At 44.7% G+C, this 16032-nt stretch overlaps 1 protein-coding gene across 1 annotated transcript in view; it reads right to left on the minus strand.

Moving 5' to 3' along the window:
- Positions 1-204: 204 nt before the first annotated feature.
- Positions 205-16032, minus strand: part of LOC111971491 (V-type proton ATPase 16 kDa proteolipid subunit c) — a 21037-nt gene continuing 5209 nt past the window's right edge. Inside the window, exons 2-3 of the mRNA XM_023998290.2 lie at positions 1446-1629; positions 205-1111 (exon numbers count right to left, since the gene is read on the minus strand). Of these exons, the coding sequence (XP_023854058.1) occupies positions 907-1111; positions 1446-1629 (389 nt within the window). The 3' untranslated portion in view covers positions 205-906. The remainder of the gene's footprint in view (positions 1112-1445; positions 1630-16032) is intronic.

Here is a 16032-nt window from a genome sequence, read left to right on the forward strand (position 1 = left end):
GGATACATGYATCCAGAGGAACTCCAAGAACTTCAAACAATTACCCACAGTGCAATTCATCTAGCTATACACAGATATCTCTCTCTCTATCATTGGGAACTCGATAAACACTTTGTTCCATTTAAACAGTTTTATTAACATCTCAAAATCTTCATAAATAATTAGTGAAAAAACAACCAAACCAAAAAATTGTTATCCATGTCCTCGTATTAGTTTGGTCCTTTAATGTGAAAATGGTCCCCAGATAAAATGAAAATGATTTGTCCAGTCAGTTCTTCAGAAAAAAACGAAGGAATAATAATAAAAGCCATTTAGCAGACACACAAATTAAAGGAAATTGGGAGGAAGGAGGTAAACTGATACTCAAGCACGTACAGGACGAACGCGTCACTACATTTACATAGCGCATTTACAAGGGGTTGACTACTGGACTCAAGGACGACTGTACAGGAAAAGTGATGAGGACGCTTTTCGCTTCCCGCCCAATCCCAAAGCAACCCCATGCCTTTGTCCCAAATCACACACTATTCCCTATGGAATGCACTACTTTTGACCAGWGCACTATGTAGARAATATGGTGCCATTTGGGACACAKCCCATAACACCTCAAGATGCCTCCCTCGTAGATCTGACAGGCATGAATAAGCAATATAGGTAGGGGGTAGGTATGTGGCTTTACTATTACCATATTGCTAACACTTATTCAAACCTATTAGATCTACAAAGGACCATCAAGTAGTGTCATGAGGAAAGAAGTGGCTAAAGGGAGTTGATWTGGAACCGGGCGTAAAGGCATGCTCTACAATTTGTTCTTTATTTCTTAGTTTATATATGGAATGGATGACGTAGCGTTGACTCAACGTACACGGATGGATGGACAGAAGGACTGTTCTTTTCTTTCTTTCTCTATTTTGTGGAGAGGATGAGAGCCACGATAAGACCGTAGAGCCCTAGGACTTCTGCGAAGATCAGGATGAGGATCATGCCCACGAAGAGCCTGGGCTGCTGAGCTGTGCCCCGAACGCCTGCGTCGCCCACAATGCCGATGGCAAAACCAGCCGCCAGCCCACTCAGCCCCACGCTCAGCCCAGCACCCAGGTGGAGGAAACTCCTACATGAGAGAGAGGTGAGGGATAGAGCGAGATGGAGAGGGTAGAAAGAGAGGAGGGATGGAGATGGGTTGGAGAGAGGAAGAAAGAGATGGGGAGGGAGAGGAAGATTTATTTAAAACAATTGCAGTCAAAGCATCCCAAAGAGATTGCTGACCATCAGTTTACAGATGTAGTACATCGCTAACACTTCTGAAAAACAATGGTGAAAAATCCACCAATCCTATCAAGTAGAGCCAATACCATATTACTACCAATCAGATCGCTTCAGACATGCAGTGCCTAGCGGTAGACTTGAGAATGGGTAACTAGCGTCTGCAATTTCTGAGCTCTTACTTGTAGAGGGTGACTTTCTCTGAAATGTTGTTGGCGATGAGCACCGCCACCACCAGCCCGTAGATGGCGATGATACCTGCCATGACCACAGGAATGATGGACTTCATGATGAGCTCCGGCCGCATCACCGACATGGCAGCGATGCCTGTGCCGCTCTTAGCCGTGCCATAGGCYGCCCCCAACGCTGGAGGAGAAGGAGAATTTAGAATTTCAAAAAGACAGAACTCYAAGACCATCCTCTTTTGTCAACAGAACACAATTGTTTCAAGTAAAAAAAACATGAGAATGAGAGATTAGATTGTTATAGAGCGTGTGGGTATTAAAACCAATTGAGTTTGACAGTAGTGTCTGCGCTTGTTGATCAAAGCCCATTTTCATCACAGGTAAGCTTCCCTTTCCATGCTTTGTAGCTCTAGGAAAAACATCTTAAATCTTTACATCTATGAAGAGAACTTAATAGATCAACAAATGCATTAGCACAATGGTAATGCCCATCACAATGGTTTCAGGAGTTTGTGCAAGGTGGAGAAAGAGGTAGCGGAGTTTGTGTGTGTCTAATGGGATAGTTTGTGATTTTGGCAACGCAGTCCTTTATCTACTTCCCCAGAGTCAGATGAACTTGTGGATACCATTTGTATGTCTCTGCGTCCAGTATGAAGTTAGTTAAAGGTACATTCACGAGCCAATGCTAACTAGTGTTAGTGCAATGACTGGAAGTCTATGGGAACAGTCATTCCAGTCGTTGCACTAAATCTAGTTACCAATTGTGTTAAAGCTAGTTAACAACTCGCGTCAAACTGAACGCAGAAACATAAAGAAAATGTTATCCACGAGTTCATCTGACTCTGGGGAAGTAGATAAAGGGCTTCATTGCCAACATCCTGAACTATCCCTTTAACTATTGAGGCTCACACCTTTCTGTGATTGCAAAGGTTCCAAAATTCATGAGAGCCTATATGGCTGCCTTAATTGCTTAAGGTATTGACAGGTATAAACATCATGGTGAAAACTATGGTGAAAACATTAGGATGGCTTTCCCTTGGTCAGTTCTTTCAGTGAGGAGAGAGGATGCAAGGATTTAAGGTATTAACTATTTTAAAAAAGAGCCACGGAGAGAAAGACTCCAGGATGTAGCCAGAGAAAGACATGGTGTGTGTCTCCTTTCTCCTGAAGTGTACACTTGTTCATTACGTCCCACAAACAAAACAAAAGCATAGTCATGATGGTGGCATGGGAAAGACGTATACTGAAMAAAWATATAAAACTGCAACAATTTCAAACATTTTACTGAGTTACAGATCATAGAAGGAAATCAGCCGATTGAAATAAATWAATTAGGTCCTAATTTATGGATTTCACATGACTGGGCAGGGGAGCCTCGGAGGGCATAGGCCCACCCACTTGGGAGCCAGGAYCACCCACTGGAGAGCCAGGCCCAGCCTGTCAGAATTAGTTTTTCCCCACAAAAAGTTATTTATTACAGACATAAATACTCCTCAGTGGTCTCTCGAGTGGAACAGCGGTCTAAGGCACTGCGTCGCAGCGCTTGAGGCGTCACTACAGACCCGGGTTCGTTCCCAGGCTGTGTCACAACCGAGAGTCCCATATGGAGGGGCATAGCATAATTGGCCCATCGTTGTCCGGGTTAGGGGAGGGTTTGGCTGGGGGGGGGGGGCTTTACTTGACTCCTTGTAAGCCTGCATGCACCTGGCCCGCCACTTCGGTCATCAGTTGAACAGTGTTTCCTCCGACACATTGGTGCGGCTGGCTTCCGGGTTAAGCTGGCGGGTGTTAAGGAGCGCAGTTTGGCAGGTCATATTTCGGAGGACGTATGACTCGACCTTTGCAGCGATGAGACAAGATCGTAATTGGATATCACAAAATTGGGGAGAAAAAGGGGGTAAAAGAAATTCTTATGGTAGAGAAATTAACATGAAATTATCTGGCCACTGCTCTGCTGGACATTCCTGCAGTCAGCATGCCAATTACACGCTCCCTCAAAACCTGAGACATCTGTGGCATTGTGTTGTGTGACAAAACTGAACATTTTAGAGTGGCCTCCCACTAACAGGGACGTGAACACATTTGGGTAGCAAATTTGAGAGAAATAAGCTTTTTGTGCATATGGAACATTTGGGATCTTGTATTTCAGCTCATGAAACATGGGACCAAAACATTGCATTCATATTTTTGTTCAGTGTAAATAGCCAAGAGACAAGGACAAAGTCTCACTTCAGTCTACTTTTTTTTCAAGTAAATTAGGCCAACTTATGCGTGTGCAACGCTTCTAAAAATTAATCTTTCAACTCAGCTCTTCACATGCAGTGTTGAAGCGCAAGGTGGGATAGGCTATACGTTTTGTAGTTCTTTGACTTTATGCAATTAATTTACCAGCTATGAAACAAAACTGCAGAAATACTTTGAAAATAGCTACTGCAGAATAAATGTTTCCATAAATGTGATCATACTTTACTATTTCTATTCACAAACACAAGTGAAAATGCTCACACTGTGGAGACTGACCACCTGCCAACGTGGGTGCTGAATTTGACCCGCCAATGCCAAAATCTATTTGACAGGTGTTAATTCTACTCCCTGAATAAGAGATAATGGGGACAYAGCCATGCAGTGCTGAACCCCGAAAGCAGTAGAGCTAGCCTAGCCAAACTGAAGTGAAAAAATGCCAAAGGGCGAGGCCAGTCTGGTATTTAACTAGGCAAGTCAGGTAAGAACAAATTCTTATTTACAATGACGGCCTACACTGGCCAAACTCGGACGACGCCCTATGGGACTCCCAATCACGGCCGGTTGTGATACAGTCTGAATTTGAACCAGGTTGTCTGTAATGACGCCTCTAGCACTGARATGCAGTCTCTTAGACCACTGCGCCACTCGGTTTAACCAGCCTATCACAGTACTTYAATTATCCATGTAGCCTATTCTCACATCTCCACAAATATCAGTGTGGGGCATTCTGGGTTTGGGCGGTTTCCAGATTGTCATAACGACCTCGTGCCTTACTGGGATATACGGTAATATCGTCACTGAAAAYAAGGGGCGCTATTTTCAAACCCCACAGATTAATCAGAAGTACATGAGAATGCTAATACTAACAAGCGCAATGCAGACATTTTATACAGTCTCTGACCTAAACTATTTGCAAGACAGGCATTCCAGCACAAAGTTTTACAAGTAACTTAAAGATGCTACTCACAGTTTGGTGCAGGCACAAAACAAATATTAGACACCTACATTTGCACACAGGCCAGGTAGCCTATGAGCCTACTTCTATGCATAATTAGGTGCACGTCCTTACTCAACATTGACAGAAGTGCTCCAAACAAAAGACAATGACTAAATTGACAAAACTTTTAAATGGAATGAAATAAACGAATACTTGTTTCTCACAAGCGTAGCATAGTTTGTGGGCTCTGCAAACAACGTGTCCACTCTGACAATGAGAACAGTAAAAGACTGGAATAATAATTGTATTGAATGCATTAACAGAAATTATTCGGCTTGAATGCCAAGTCTGCAGGAAACCTGGCACCATCCCTACGGTGAAGCATAGTGATGGCAGCATCATTCAGTGGGATGTTTTTCAGCGGCGGGGACTGGGAGACTAGTCAGGATCGAGGGAAAGATGAACGGAGCGAAGTAAATAGAGATCCTTGATGAAAACCTGCTCAGGTTCACAGACTTGGACGAAGGTTCATCTTCCAACAGGACAACGACCCTAAGCACTCAGCCAAGACAACACAGGAGTGGCTTTGGGACAAGTCTCTGAATGTCCTTGAGTAGCCCGGACTTGAACCCGATCAAACATCTCTGGAGAGACCTGAAAATAGCTGTGCTTTGATCCTCCCCAACCAACCTGACAAAGCTTGAGAGGATCTGTAGAGAAGAATGGGAGAAACTCCCCAAATACAGGTGTGCCATGTGTTAATCGCTACCCAAGGTGCTTCAAAAAGTAATGAGTAAAGGGTCTGAATACTTATGTAAATGTTTTTTTGCTTTGTCATTATGGGGTATTGAGGGGGGGGGCAAACTATTTAATTAATAATTATTTTAGAATAAGACTAACGTAACAAATGTGGAAAAAGTCAAGGGGTCTGAATACTTTCCAAATGCACTGTATATTTGCCTTTGCTCGACTAAAAAAAATCTTGGTCGACCAAACAATCGACCGGTCGACTATTTGCGGTCAGCCCTAATTCTGGTTGATGGGCACCTCTTTTACATTTCTTGAGAACAGAAATATTTAAAGATTGGGATGCCATGAATTTTGACATATGTCCACTCTTACACCTTTCTGTAATCTGTCACATCTAAATACATTATAATCATTTACTTCAATGTCTATCAGATACAGAACAATTTAACCATGTTTCTGAGAGAACCAGAGTGTCARGACACGAGTCCTGTACCCAAAATGTCAATTGTCACCTTTTGAAATCATACTTTGCACATTTAAGTGCATTATCCCAAGGCCCATATGTGATTTAAAGTCAGAGGGGGTATTTTAAGCTCATTCCCATAAGAGCTAACAGGCATAAGGTCATCTGCAGCTATTTTTTGAGTGAGCTGAGACTCTGCAGAGGTCCCTTGCCGACCAGCTGAGAGCAGAGTAGACTGCACATTTGACAGACCTCCCTCAAGTTGCTGGCTGTAGTGGCTGGGGTGGGAACTGGGAGAGCAGTGTTGGCAGAGCACAGTCCACCCTGATGAAGCTCCCGCCAAGGGAGTGGAGCTGCTGCAGGGGATCGGTGGCTGCCATTTCTCCATTCTGGGTATTCACAGGAGGCGGTGTGGATCCTGTTGCAGGGTTGGGACTGCAATGGGGGGGAGGAGTGTCCCAGGCCTGTCCTGGGGATGGGATTAGGGAGGGTAACTTAAACTAGCCTGGGAGGGAGGTTGTGGGGAGAATTGAGGAGGGCAGTGTGGCTGGCGAAGCTCCAAACTTTCAGCATATGAGGGCTGATGATGTGAATGATACATGGTGTGGACTGCATCATGTGGTGCACTACCCTCAACAGTGTTTTTCTAGACCCTAGGGTAGTGGTCGTAGCTGTGTAGAGYTGGGCTGTGATGTGCCAGGTCTGGTAGAGCTTTGCTGATAGAGCTTTGCCTGGTCTGGTAGCATGGGAGGGAGGTTGTAGGGAGAATTGAAGAGGGTAGTGTGACCGGCGACGCTCCAAACTCTGCATAGGGCCTCTCAGACTGCGTACGGCTTGGGCATAGCTCAGTGTATCTGCATGCAGTTCTTGGGAAAGAAGTGGTGTGGGGGGGCAGTGTTGCTGACTGTTCGCCAGTCTGTGTGGCGCCACCGAATGCAGGTCTAAAGGTGCGCCTGATTTGCCTCAGGGAGTTTGTGGCTGTTATGTTGCTCCTGTGAGGTGGACTGACCACCTAGAGCAACATCCTTTAACGTCCTAAAATTATGAAAGGAAGCCCAGTGGCGGGCAGAGGGAGAAGATGGATGTTGGACRACTTCCTGCTAATTTTCTCATTGATGAAACATTTGATCTCAATACAGCTTTCTGTTCGTCACACTATAATGTTATGAACAGTGGACTTACGTTTTGTAGAGGTTTACCCTTTGCCAGTTTAAAAAAATTGCGTTGTTTAGGAGTGCAAGGGCGAATTGAGTTGTTTCACATCTTCACTTCAGAGTATGCATTCCATAACAGAAATATGCAAATACATGCTAGAATGTGCCAATAGGATCTCCCTAACTCATGCTTGGCTCTGCCCACCTCCTTGCTTGTTCTACCCACTGATTAATTTTCTCCCATTGGAAACAACAGGATGTGGTCTTATCTTGGGTTAGTTATAGAAATCTTTTGCTCATGAAGGCTCTGAGGCTAAGCTATCCACATTCAGCTGTCTTTGAAACCGCTTGCGAAAGTCATCTTTATCTTCACCGCGCGCACACAGTTCAGGCGTGGTATGCGTGGGTGGAAAGTCCCTGGCTGTCTAAACTTGTGAGTCATATGACTGCGGGTGAATGACTGGTTCTGGAGAGTGGAGTCAAAGCCAGTATGAAAGGTGCTTTCAAGACAACTGGGAACTCAGAAATGAACATGGTGAAAACATTATCTCGGAAAGTCGGAGCTCTAGAAAAACGCCTTGGAATTCCGAGTTGGATGACCGTTCCAAAATTATTTTTAAGAGTTCACAGTTGTCTTGAATGCTTGGAAGTCGGAGATTTCAGAGTTCCCAGTTGTTTTGAACGCAACAGAAGGGCAACGTTATGAACCATCTCTGGTGTAGTCTTAGAGGCCTTTTTTTCAGTTAATGCTACAATATTTAAATCGCTGACCTTGACAAATAAAGCGTTGTAGTTTACATTTACATTATCCAGAGTGACTTACAGTGAGGGAAAAAAGTATTTGATCCCCTGCTGATTTTGTACGTTTGCCCACTGACAAAGAAATTATCAGTCTATAATTTTAATGGTAGGTTTATTTGAACAGTGAGAGACAGAATAACAACAAAAATATCCAGAAAAATGCATGTCAAAAATGTTATAAATTGATTTGCATTTTAATGAGGGAAATAAGTATTTGACCCCTTCTCAATCCCAAAAAGATTTCTGGCTCCCAGGTGGTCTTCATACAGTAACGAACGGAGATTAGGAGCACACTCTTAAAGGGAGTGCTCCTAATCTCAGTTTCTTACCTGTATAAAAAGATACCTGTCCACAGAAGCAATCAATCAATCAGATTCCAAACTCTCCACCATGGTCAAGCACAAGAGCTCTCCAAGGATGTCAGGGACAAGATTGTAGACCTACACAAGGCTGGAATGGGCTACAAGACCATCGCCAAGCAGCTTGGTGAGAAGGTGACAACAGTTTGTGATTATTTGCAAATGGAAGAAAACACAAAAGAACTGTCAATCTCCCTCAGCCTGGGCTCCATGCAAGATCTCACCTCGTGGAGTTGCCAATATCATGAGAACGGTGAGGAATCAGCCCAGAACTACACAGGAGGATCTTGTCAGTGATCTCAAGGCAGCTGGGACCATAGTCATCAAAAAACAATTGGTAACACACTATGCCGTGAAGGACTGAAATCCTGCAGCGCCCGCAAGGTCCCCCTGCTCAAGTAAGCACATATACATGCCCGTCTGAAGTTTGCCAATGAACATCTGAATGATTCAGAGGACAACTGGGTGAACGTGTTGTGGTCAGATGAGACCAAAATGGAGTTCTTTGGCATCAACCCAACTTGCCGTGTTTGGAGGAGGAGGAATGCTGCCTATGACCCCAAGAAACCATCCCCACCGTCAAACATGGAGGTGGAAACATTATGCTTTGGGGGTGTTTTTCTGCTAAAGGACAGGACAACTTCACCGCATCAAAGGACGACGGACCGGGGCCATGTACCGTCAAATCTTGGGTGAAAACCTCCTTCCCTCAGCCAGGGTATTGAAAATGGGTCGTGGATGGGTATTCCAGCATGACAATGACCCAAAACACACGGCCAAGGCAACAAAGGAGTGGCTCAAGAAGAAGCACATTAAGGTCCTGAAGTGGCCTAGCCAGTCTCCAGACCTTAATCCCATAGAAAATCTGTGGAGGGAGCTGAAGGTTCGAGTTGCCAAACGTCAGCCTCGAAACCTTAATGACTTGAAGAAGATCTGCAAAGAGGAGTGGGACAAAATCCCTCCTGAGATGTGTGCAAACCTTGGGCCAACTACAAGAAACGTCTGACCTCTGTGATTACCAACAAGGGTTTTGCCACCAAGTACTAAGTCATGTTTTGCAGAGGGGTCAAATACTTATTTCCCTCATTAAAATGCAAATCAATTCATAACATTTTTGACATGCGTTTTTCTGGATTTTTTTGTTGATATTCTGTCTCTCACTGTTCAAATATACCTACCATTAAAATTATAGACTGATCATTTCTTTGTCAGTGGGCAAACGTACAAAATCAGCAGGGGATCAAATACTTTTTTCCCTCACTGTACACTAGTGAGTAGATACATTTTCATACTTTTTCGTACTGGCCACCCGTGGGAAGCGAACCTACAACCCTGGCATTGCAAGCGCCATGCTCTACCAACTCAGAGGAAATGAATGACACAGATCTGATCAAATGAAGAGGGTACCCTAACTCGAATGACTTTAGCACCATCTAGGCTATTGATTGAATATGGCTAGTCAGGTGTTGCATTAGAAGATGGCTTGTCAGTCACTCAGTCTTACTGTGTCAATACCATTGAAACTATTTATACATTTGAATATTTGTAGCTACTTAAGTAAATACCGCAGTCAACTTTTGCAAAACGTTAGGAGATGAAGAACATCCGTCACATAATATTTCATTGTGAAKCTTACATGTAGTCACGTGGTGGTTGTTTACAAGCACACAACGACGAGAGACCGGAGCCTTGTGAGTCACTCACTGTTGTGTAGCAGGCGGCAGGTGATTGAGTTACAGTATGGAATTCACAACTAAATGTTTGCCAGCTAGATATCTTATATCAACTGAACTGTCTAAAATGTGCTAAATGCTCTGCCGTTGTGCATTTGGTTTGCAAATTTAGTAGCTAGTTAGACATAACAGCAGAGAATCCCCTCCTGGATCAAGAGCCTTGGGTATCTGATAGTATTTCTGATTGACTTAACGCACCACCATTAATGAGCTGTGGAGCTTCTCAAAGTAATGTTTTCACCACCTCAAACAGTCTGTTTAACATCCATTGCGAATGACAATAGTTCAATGGATTTGAAAAATCTTTCATGCTCTCTTCCTTTTGATAACCCCTCAGTGTAATAGGGAAACAATGAACATTGTCTAAAATCATGTGAAAGGCAATATCCACAATGCAACTCGTTCAGCATATGTCGGTAGACACAGTTTGTTACAATTGTTTGTCTATCCTGAAATAACTTAAGCTAATTTCCATGAAAATGGTCTAAAATCAATTGTTAGGCAACACCCACAATTCCACTAGTTTAGTATTTGAAGGGAGACACTGAGTTGCAAATAAACATTCTAAAATCATGTTTTAGTCAATATCGACCATGCAACTAGTGCTGCATGCAACAGGAGACACAGTTTGTGTGCTACCTGAAATAACTTAAGTTGATTTCCATGAACATGGTCTGAAATCATGCGTTAGGCAATATCCACCATGAAACTAGTTCATCATTTTWTTWTTTWTTTTWTTTATTTAACCTTTATTTAACCAGGTAGGCTAGTTGAGAACAAGTTCTCATTTGCAACTGCGACCTGGCCAAGATAAAGCATAGCAGTGTGAACAGACAACACAGAGTTACACATGGAGTAAACAATAAACAAGTCAATAACATGGTAGCCGTCGATGAGAATGGGGCGTGCTCGGTCCTTCTTTCCTGTAGTCACAATCATCTCCTTTGTCTTGATCACGTTGAGGGAGAGTTGTTGTCCTGGCCCACACGGCAGGTCTCTGACCTCCTCCCTATGGCTGTCTCGTTGTCAGTGATCAGGCTTACCACTGTTGTGTCACCTGCAAACTTGTTGACAATGTTGGAGTCTTGCTTGGCCATTGTAACACACAAACTGTACCTTTAAAAAAAAAAAAAATTTACCTTTATTATACCAGGTAGGCACGTTGAGAACAAGTTCTCATTTACAATTGCGACCTGGACAAGATAAAGCCAAGCAGTTCGACACATACAACAACACAGAGTAAAACAAACATACAGTCAATAATACAGTAGAAAAATAAGTCTATATAACAATGTGAGCAAATGAGGTGAGATAAGGGAGGTAAAGGCAAAAACAAAGGCCATGGTGGCGAAGTAAATACAATATAGCAAGTAAAACACTGGAATGGTAGATCTCCCGTCAATTTAATCCAAGATGGCGTGCAGTCGGATGTGTCTTTGTCTTGTCTTGTCCCGTGTAAATAGTATTCGTATTTTTCGTATACATTTCGTATATTTTTTAATTTCACTTTCCATCTAGGAACTGAATATACATTCCTACATTCCGCCTCACCCAATGTGGTACGGACCTGCTATTTTTTTTATACTTTAGAACCGTAACCCCAATCAGAAGCTAGCCAGATAACTAGCTAGTAGTCAGTTAGCCACTGCTGCGGTCTTCGCCCTTAACTCGGCAACAGCCAGCTTCAATACCGGGCCAATACCTGCCAGTCTGCAAGCGCGATATCAACCCAGAGCATATAGGACTGCTTTTTCTCTACCACATCACCGGATTCCTGACGCAAGCTCTGGACAATTACACCGTATCATCACAGCTAGCTAGCTGCAACCGAGTGGCTACTACTGGCTAAACCTCTGTCCCGAAGCAAGCACCAGTTAGCCTTGAGCTAGCCTCGAGCTAGGCCATCTGCCGGCTAGCCGAAGAGGTCTACCAGCGAATTCTTGGGCTACAATACCTCTTTTGCCAATTGGACTGGACTTTTTTTTTGCCGACACAGAGCCCTGCAATCCATCAAACCTGGTCTAAATCAGCTACAAGCTAATTTAGCCATTTTTTTGCCGCTGCTAGTGCTTTTACCTTCTGCACAGACACCAGCCCTGTTATTAGCCTGGATATTACTCACAATTTCCAAGCATCGGACTGTCTCTCGACAACAACGCCGGATTCCTGCCGTAATCCTGAGCCACTACTTCTGATCCTCACAGCTAGCTTGCAGCTAGCGCAGTTAGCGCCACTGCAGCAGCTAGCACCAGTTAGCAAACACAATCCTACAATTCACAACCTCTCTTTCGCCATTCGCTTGGATTCTCTGGATTCTCTGTCGACAAGCGACTGAGCAGACCCCTCCGTCTGAGCAGACCACCCCCGGGCTACTAACTTTAACGCCGCGTGCTAGCTTAGTGGAGGCCTCCTGCTCCATCTACGGCTGCCCCCTGGACACTATGAATCACTTGGCTACATAGCTGATGCATGCTTGACTGTCCATTAATTCACGGTACTCCATTCTGTTTATTTGTGTTTTATCTGTCGGCTCTGTGCTTTAACTCAGGATCTGTGTGTAGTTAATCCGACCCTCTCTGCCTAGTCGTCGCCATTTTTCTGTTGTTGCTGTGTTAGACTAGCACCCTGTTATTGCTGCTGTTATCTTACCTGTTGTTTTAGCTAGCTCTCCCCAATCAAGACCTGCAATCACTTTATGCCTTATTGTATGTCTCTCTCAATATCAATATGCCTTGCATACTGTTGTTCAGGCTAGTTATCATTATCATTGTTTTGGTTTGCAATGGACCCTGTAGTTCCACTCTCCGTACCTCTGATACCCCCTTTGTCCCACCCCCACACAATGCGGTGACCTCACCCATTGAGACCAGCATGTCCAGAGATACAACCTCTCTTATCATCACCCAGTGCCTGGGCTTGCCTCCGCTGTACCCGCGCCCCTCCATACCCCTGTCTGCACATTATGCCCAGAATCTATTCTACACACGCCATAAATCTGCTCCTTTTATTCTTTGTCCCCAACGCTCTAGGCGACCAGTTTTGATAGCCTTTAGCCGCACCCTCATCCTACTACTCCTCTGTTCCTCGGGTGATGTGGAGGTAAACCCAGGCCTGCATGTCCCCAGTCACCCTCATTTGTTGACTTCTGTGATCGAAAAAGCCTTGGCCTCATGCATGTCAACATCAGAAGCCTCCTCCCTAAGTTTGCCTTACTCACCGCTTTAGCACACTCTGCAATCCTGATGTCCTTGCCGTGTCCGAATCCTGGCTTAGGAAGGCCACCAAAAATTCTGAGATTTCCATACCAACTATAACACTTTCCGTCAAGATAGAACTGCCAAAGGGGGAGGAGTTGGCAATCTACTGCAGAGATAGCCTGCAAAGTTCTGTCATACTTTCAGGTCTATGCCCAAACAGTTCGAACTTCTAAATTTTAAAAATTAATCTCTCCAGAAATAAGTCTCTCACTGTTGCCGCCTGCTACCGACCCCCCTCAGTCCCAGCTGTGCCCTGGACACCATCTGTGAATTGATCGTCCCATCTAGCTTCAGAGTTTGTTTGTTAGGTGACCTAAACTGGGATATGCTTAACACCCCGGCAGTCCTACAATCAAGCTTGATGCCCTCAATCTCACACAAATCATCAAGGAACCCACCAGGTACAACCTAAATCCGTAAACATGGGCACCCTAATAGACATTATCCTGACCAACCTGCCTCCAAATACACCTCTGCTGTCTTCATCAAGATCTCAGCGATCATGCCTCATTGCCTGTATCCGCCACGGGTCGCGGTCAAACACCACCCCTCATCACTGTCAAACGCTCCCTAAAACACTTCTGCGAGCAGGCCTTTCTAATCGACCTGGCCCGGGTACCCTGGAAGGATATTGACCTCATCCCGTCGTTGAGGATGCCTGGTCATTCTTTAAATGTTACTTCCTCACCATATTAGACAAGCATGCTCCGTTCAAAAAATGCAGAACCAAGAACAGATATCGCCTTGGTTCACTCCAGACCTGACTGCCCTCGACCAGCAAAAAACATCCTGTGGCAAACTGCAATAGCATCGAAGAGCCCCCGCGATATGCCAACTGTTCAGGAATCAGGAACAATACACCAGTCAGTTCAGGAAGAAGCAAAGGCAGCTTTTCAAGCAGAAATTCGCATCTTCTTAGCTTGACTCCAAAAGTTCTGGGATAACTGTAAAGTCATGGAGAACAAAGCACCTCTCCCAGCTGCCCACTGCACTGAGCGCTAGTAAACGTCACACCGATAAATCCGTGATAATCGAAGACTTTAACAAGCATTTCTCATGGCTGGCATGCCTTCCTCCTGGCGACTCCAACCTTGTCCAACAGGCCGCCCCCCCCGCTGCTACTCGCCCAAGCCTCCCAGCTTCTCCTTTACCAAATCCAGAAGCAATGTCTGAAAAGAGCTGAGAAAACCTGGACCCATACAAATCAGCTGGGCTTGACATTCTGGACTCCCTATTTTTGAAAACTGTCCGCCGCATTGTCGCACCGCCTATTACAGCCTTTCAAACTTCTCCGTTGATCATCTGAGTCTCCCAAGATTGGAAAGCTTGCCGCGGTATCCCCTCTTCAAAGGGGAACACCCCTGACCAGAACTGTTACGACCTATATCCATCCGCCCGCCTATCCTAAAGGGTCTTCGAAAGCCAAGTCAAGCAAACAATCATGGACCATCTCAAGTCCACGTACTTCTCCGCTGTGGCAATCCGGTTTCCGAGCCGGTCACTGGTGCATCTCAGCACCTCAAGGTACTAAAACGATATCATAACCGCCATCATAAAAACATTTACTGGGTGCACCGTCTTCATCGACCTGGCCAGCTTTCGACTCTGTAATCCACCATAGTTCTTGATCGGCAGACTCAGTAGCCCTCGGTTTTTTCTAATGGACTGCCTGCTGCTTTCACCAACTACTTTGCAGACAGAGTTCAGATGTGTCAATCGGAGGCCATTTGTCCGGTCTCTGGCAGTCTCTATGGGGGTCCACAGGGTTCAATTCTCGGGCCGACTCTTTTCTCTGTATACATCAATGATGTTGCTCTTTGCTGCGGGGATTTTCCCCTGATCCACCTCTACGCAGAGACACATTCTATATACTTCCGGCCTTCTTGACACTGTGCTATCGTATCCTCCAAACGAGCTTCTCAATGGCATACAACACTCTTCCGGTGGCCTCCACAACTGCTCTTAAACGCTAGTAAAACAAAATGCATGCTTTTTCAAACGTTCGCTGCCTGCACCGCACGCCCGACTAGCATCACCATCATGGACGGTTCCGACTAGAATATGTGGACATCTATAAGTACCTAGGTGTCATGGCTAGACTGCAAACTCTCCTTCAGACTCATATCAAAACATCTCCAATCCAAAATCAAATCAGAATCGGCTTTCTATTCCGCAACAAAGCTCTCCTTCACTCATCGCCGCCAAACTTACCCTAGTAAAATGACTATCCTTACGATCTCGACTTCGGCGATGTCATGCTACAAAATAGCTTCCAACATCTATCAGCAACTGGATGCAGTTATCCCGTGCCATTCCGTTGTTTTACTAAAGCACCTTATACGACCCACACTCGCGACCTGTATGCCCTAGTGGCTGGCCCTCGCCTAACTGTTCGTCGTCAGACCACTGGCTCCAGGTCATCTACAAGGCTATGCTGGTAAAGTGCCGCCTTATCTCACGTTCACTGGTCACGATGGCTACACGCACGCGCTCAGCAGGTGTATCTCACTGATCATCCTAAAGCTAAAACCTCATTTGGACGCCTTTCCTTCCAGTTCTCTGCTGCCTGCGACTGGAACGAATTGCAAAAATCTCTGAAGTTGGAGACTTTTATCTCCTCCACTTTAAAATCTGCTATCCGAGCAGCTAACCGATCGCTGCAAGCTGTACATAGTCCATCTGTAAACTACCCACCCAATTTACCTACCTCACCCCCCTACTGCTTTTATTTATTTACTTTTCTGCTCTTTTGCACACCAGTATCTCTTCTTGCACATGATCATCTGATGATTTATCACTCAGTGTTAATTCTGCTAAATTGTAATTATTCGTTTTATTGCCTACCTCATGCCTTTTGCACACATTGTATATAGATTCTCTTTTTTT

Source organism: Salvelinus sp. IW2-2015, linkage group LG13, assembly GCF_002910315.2.
Source record: "Salvelinus sp. IW2-2015 linkage group LG13, ASM291031v2, whole genome shotgun sequence".
NCBI lineage: Eukaryota > Metazoa > Chordata > Actinopteri > Salmoniformes > Salmonidae > Salvelinus > Salvelinus sp. IW2-2015.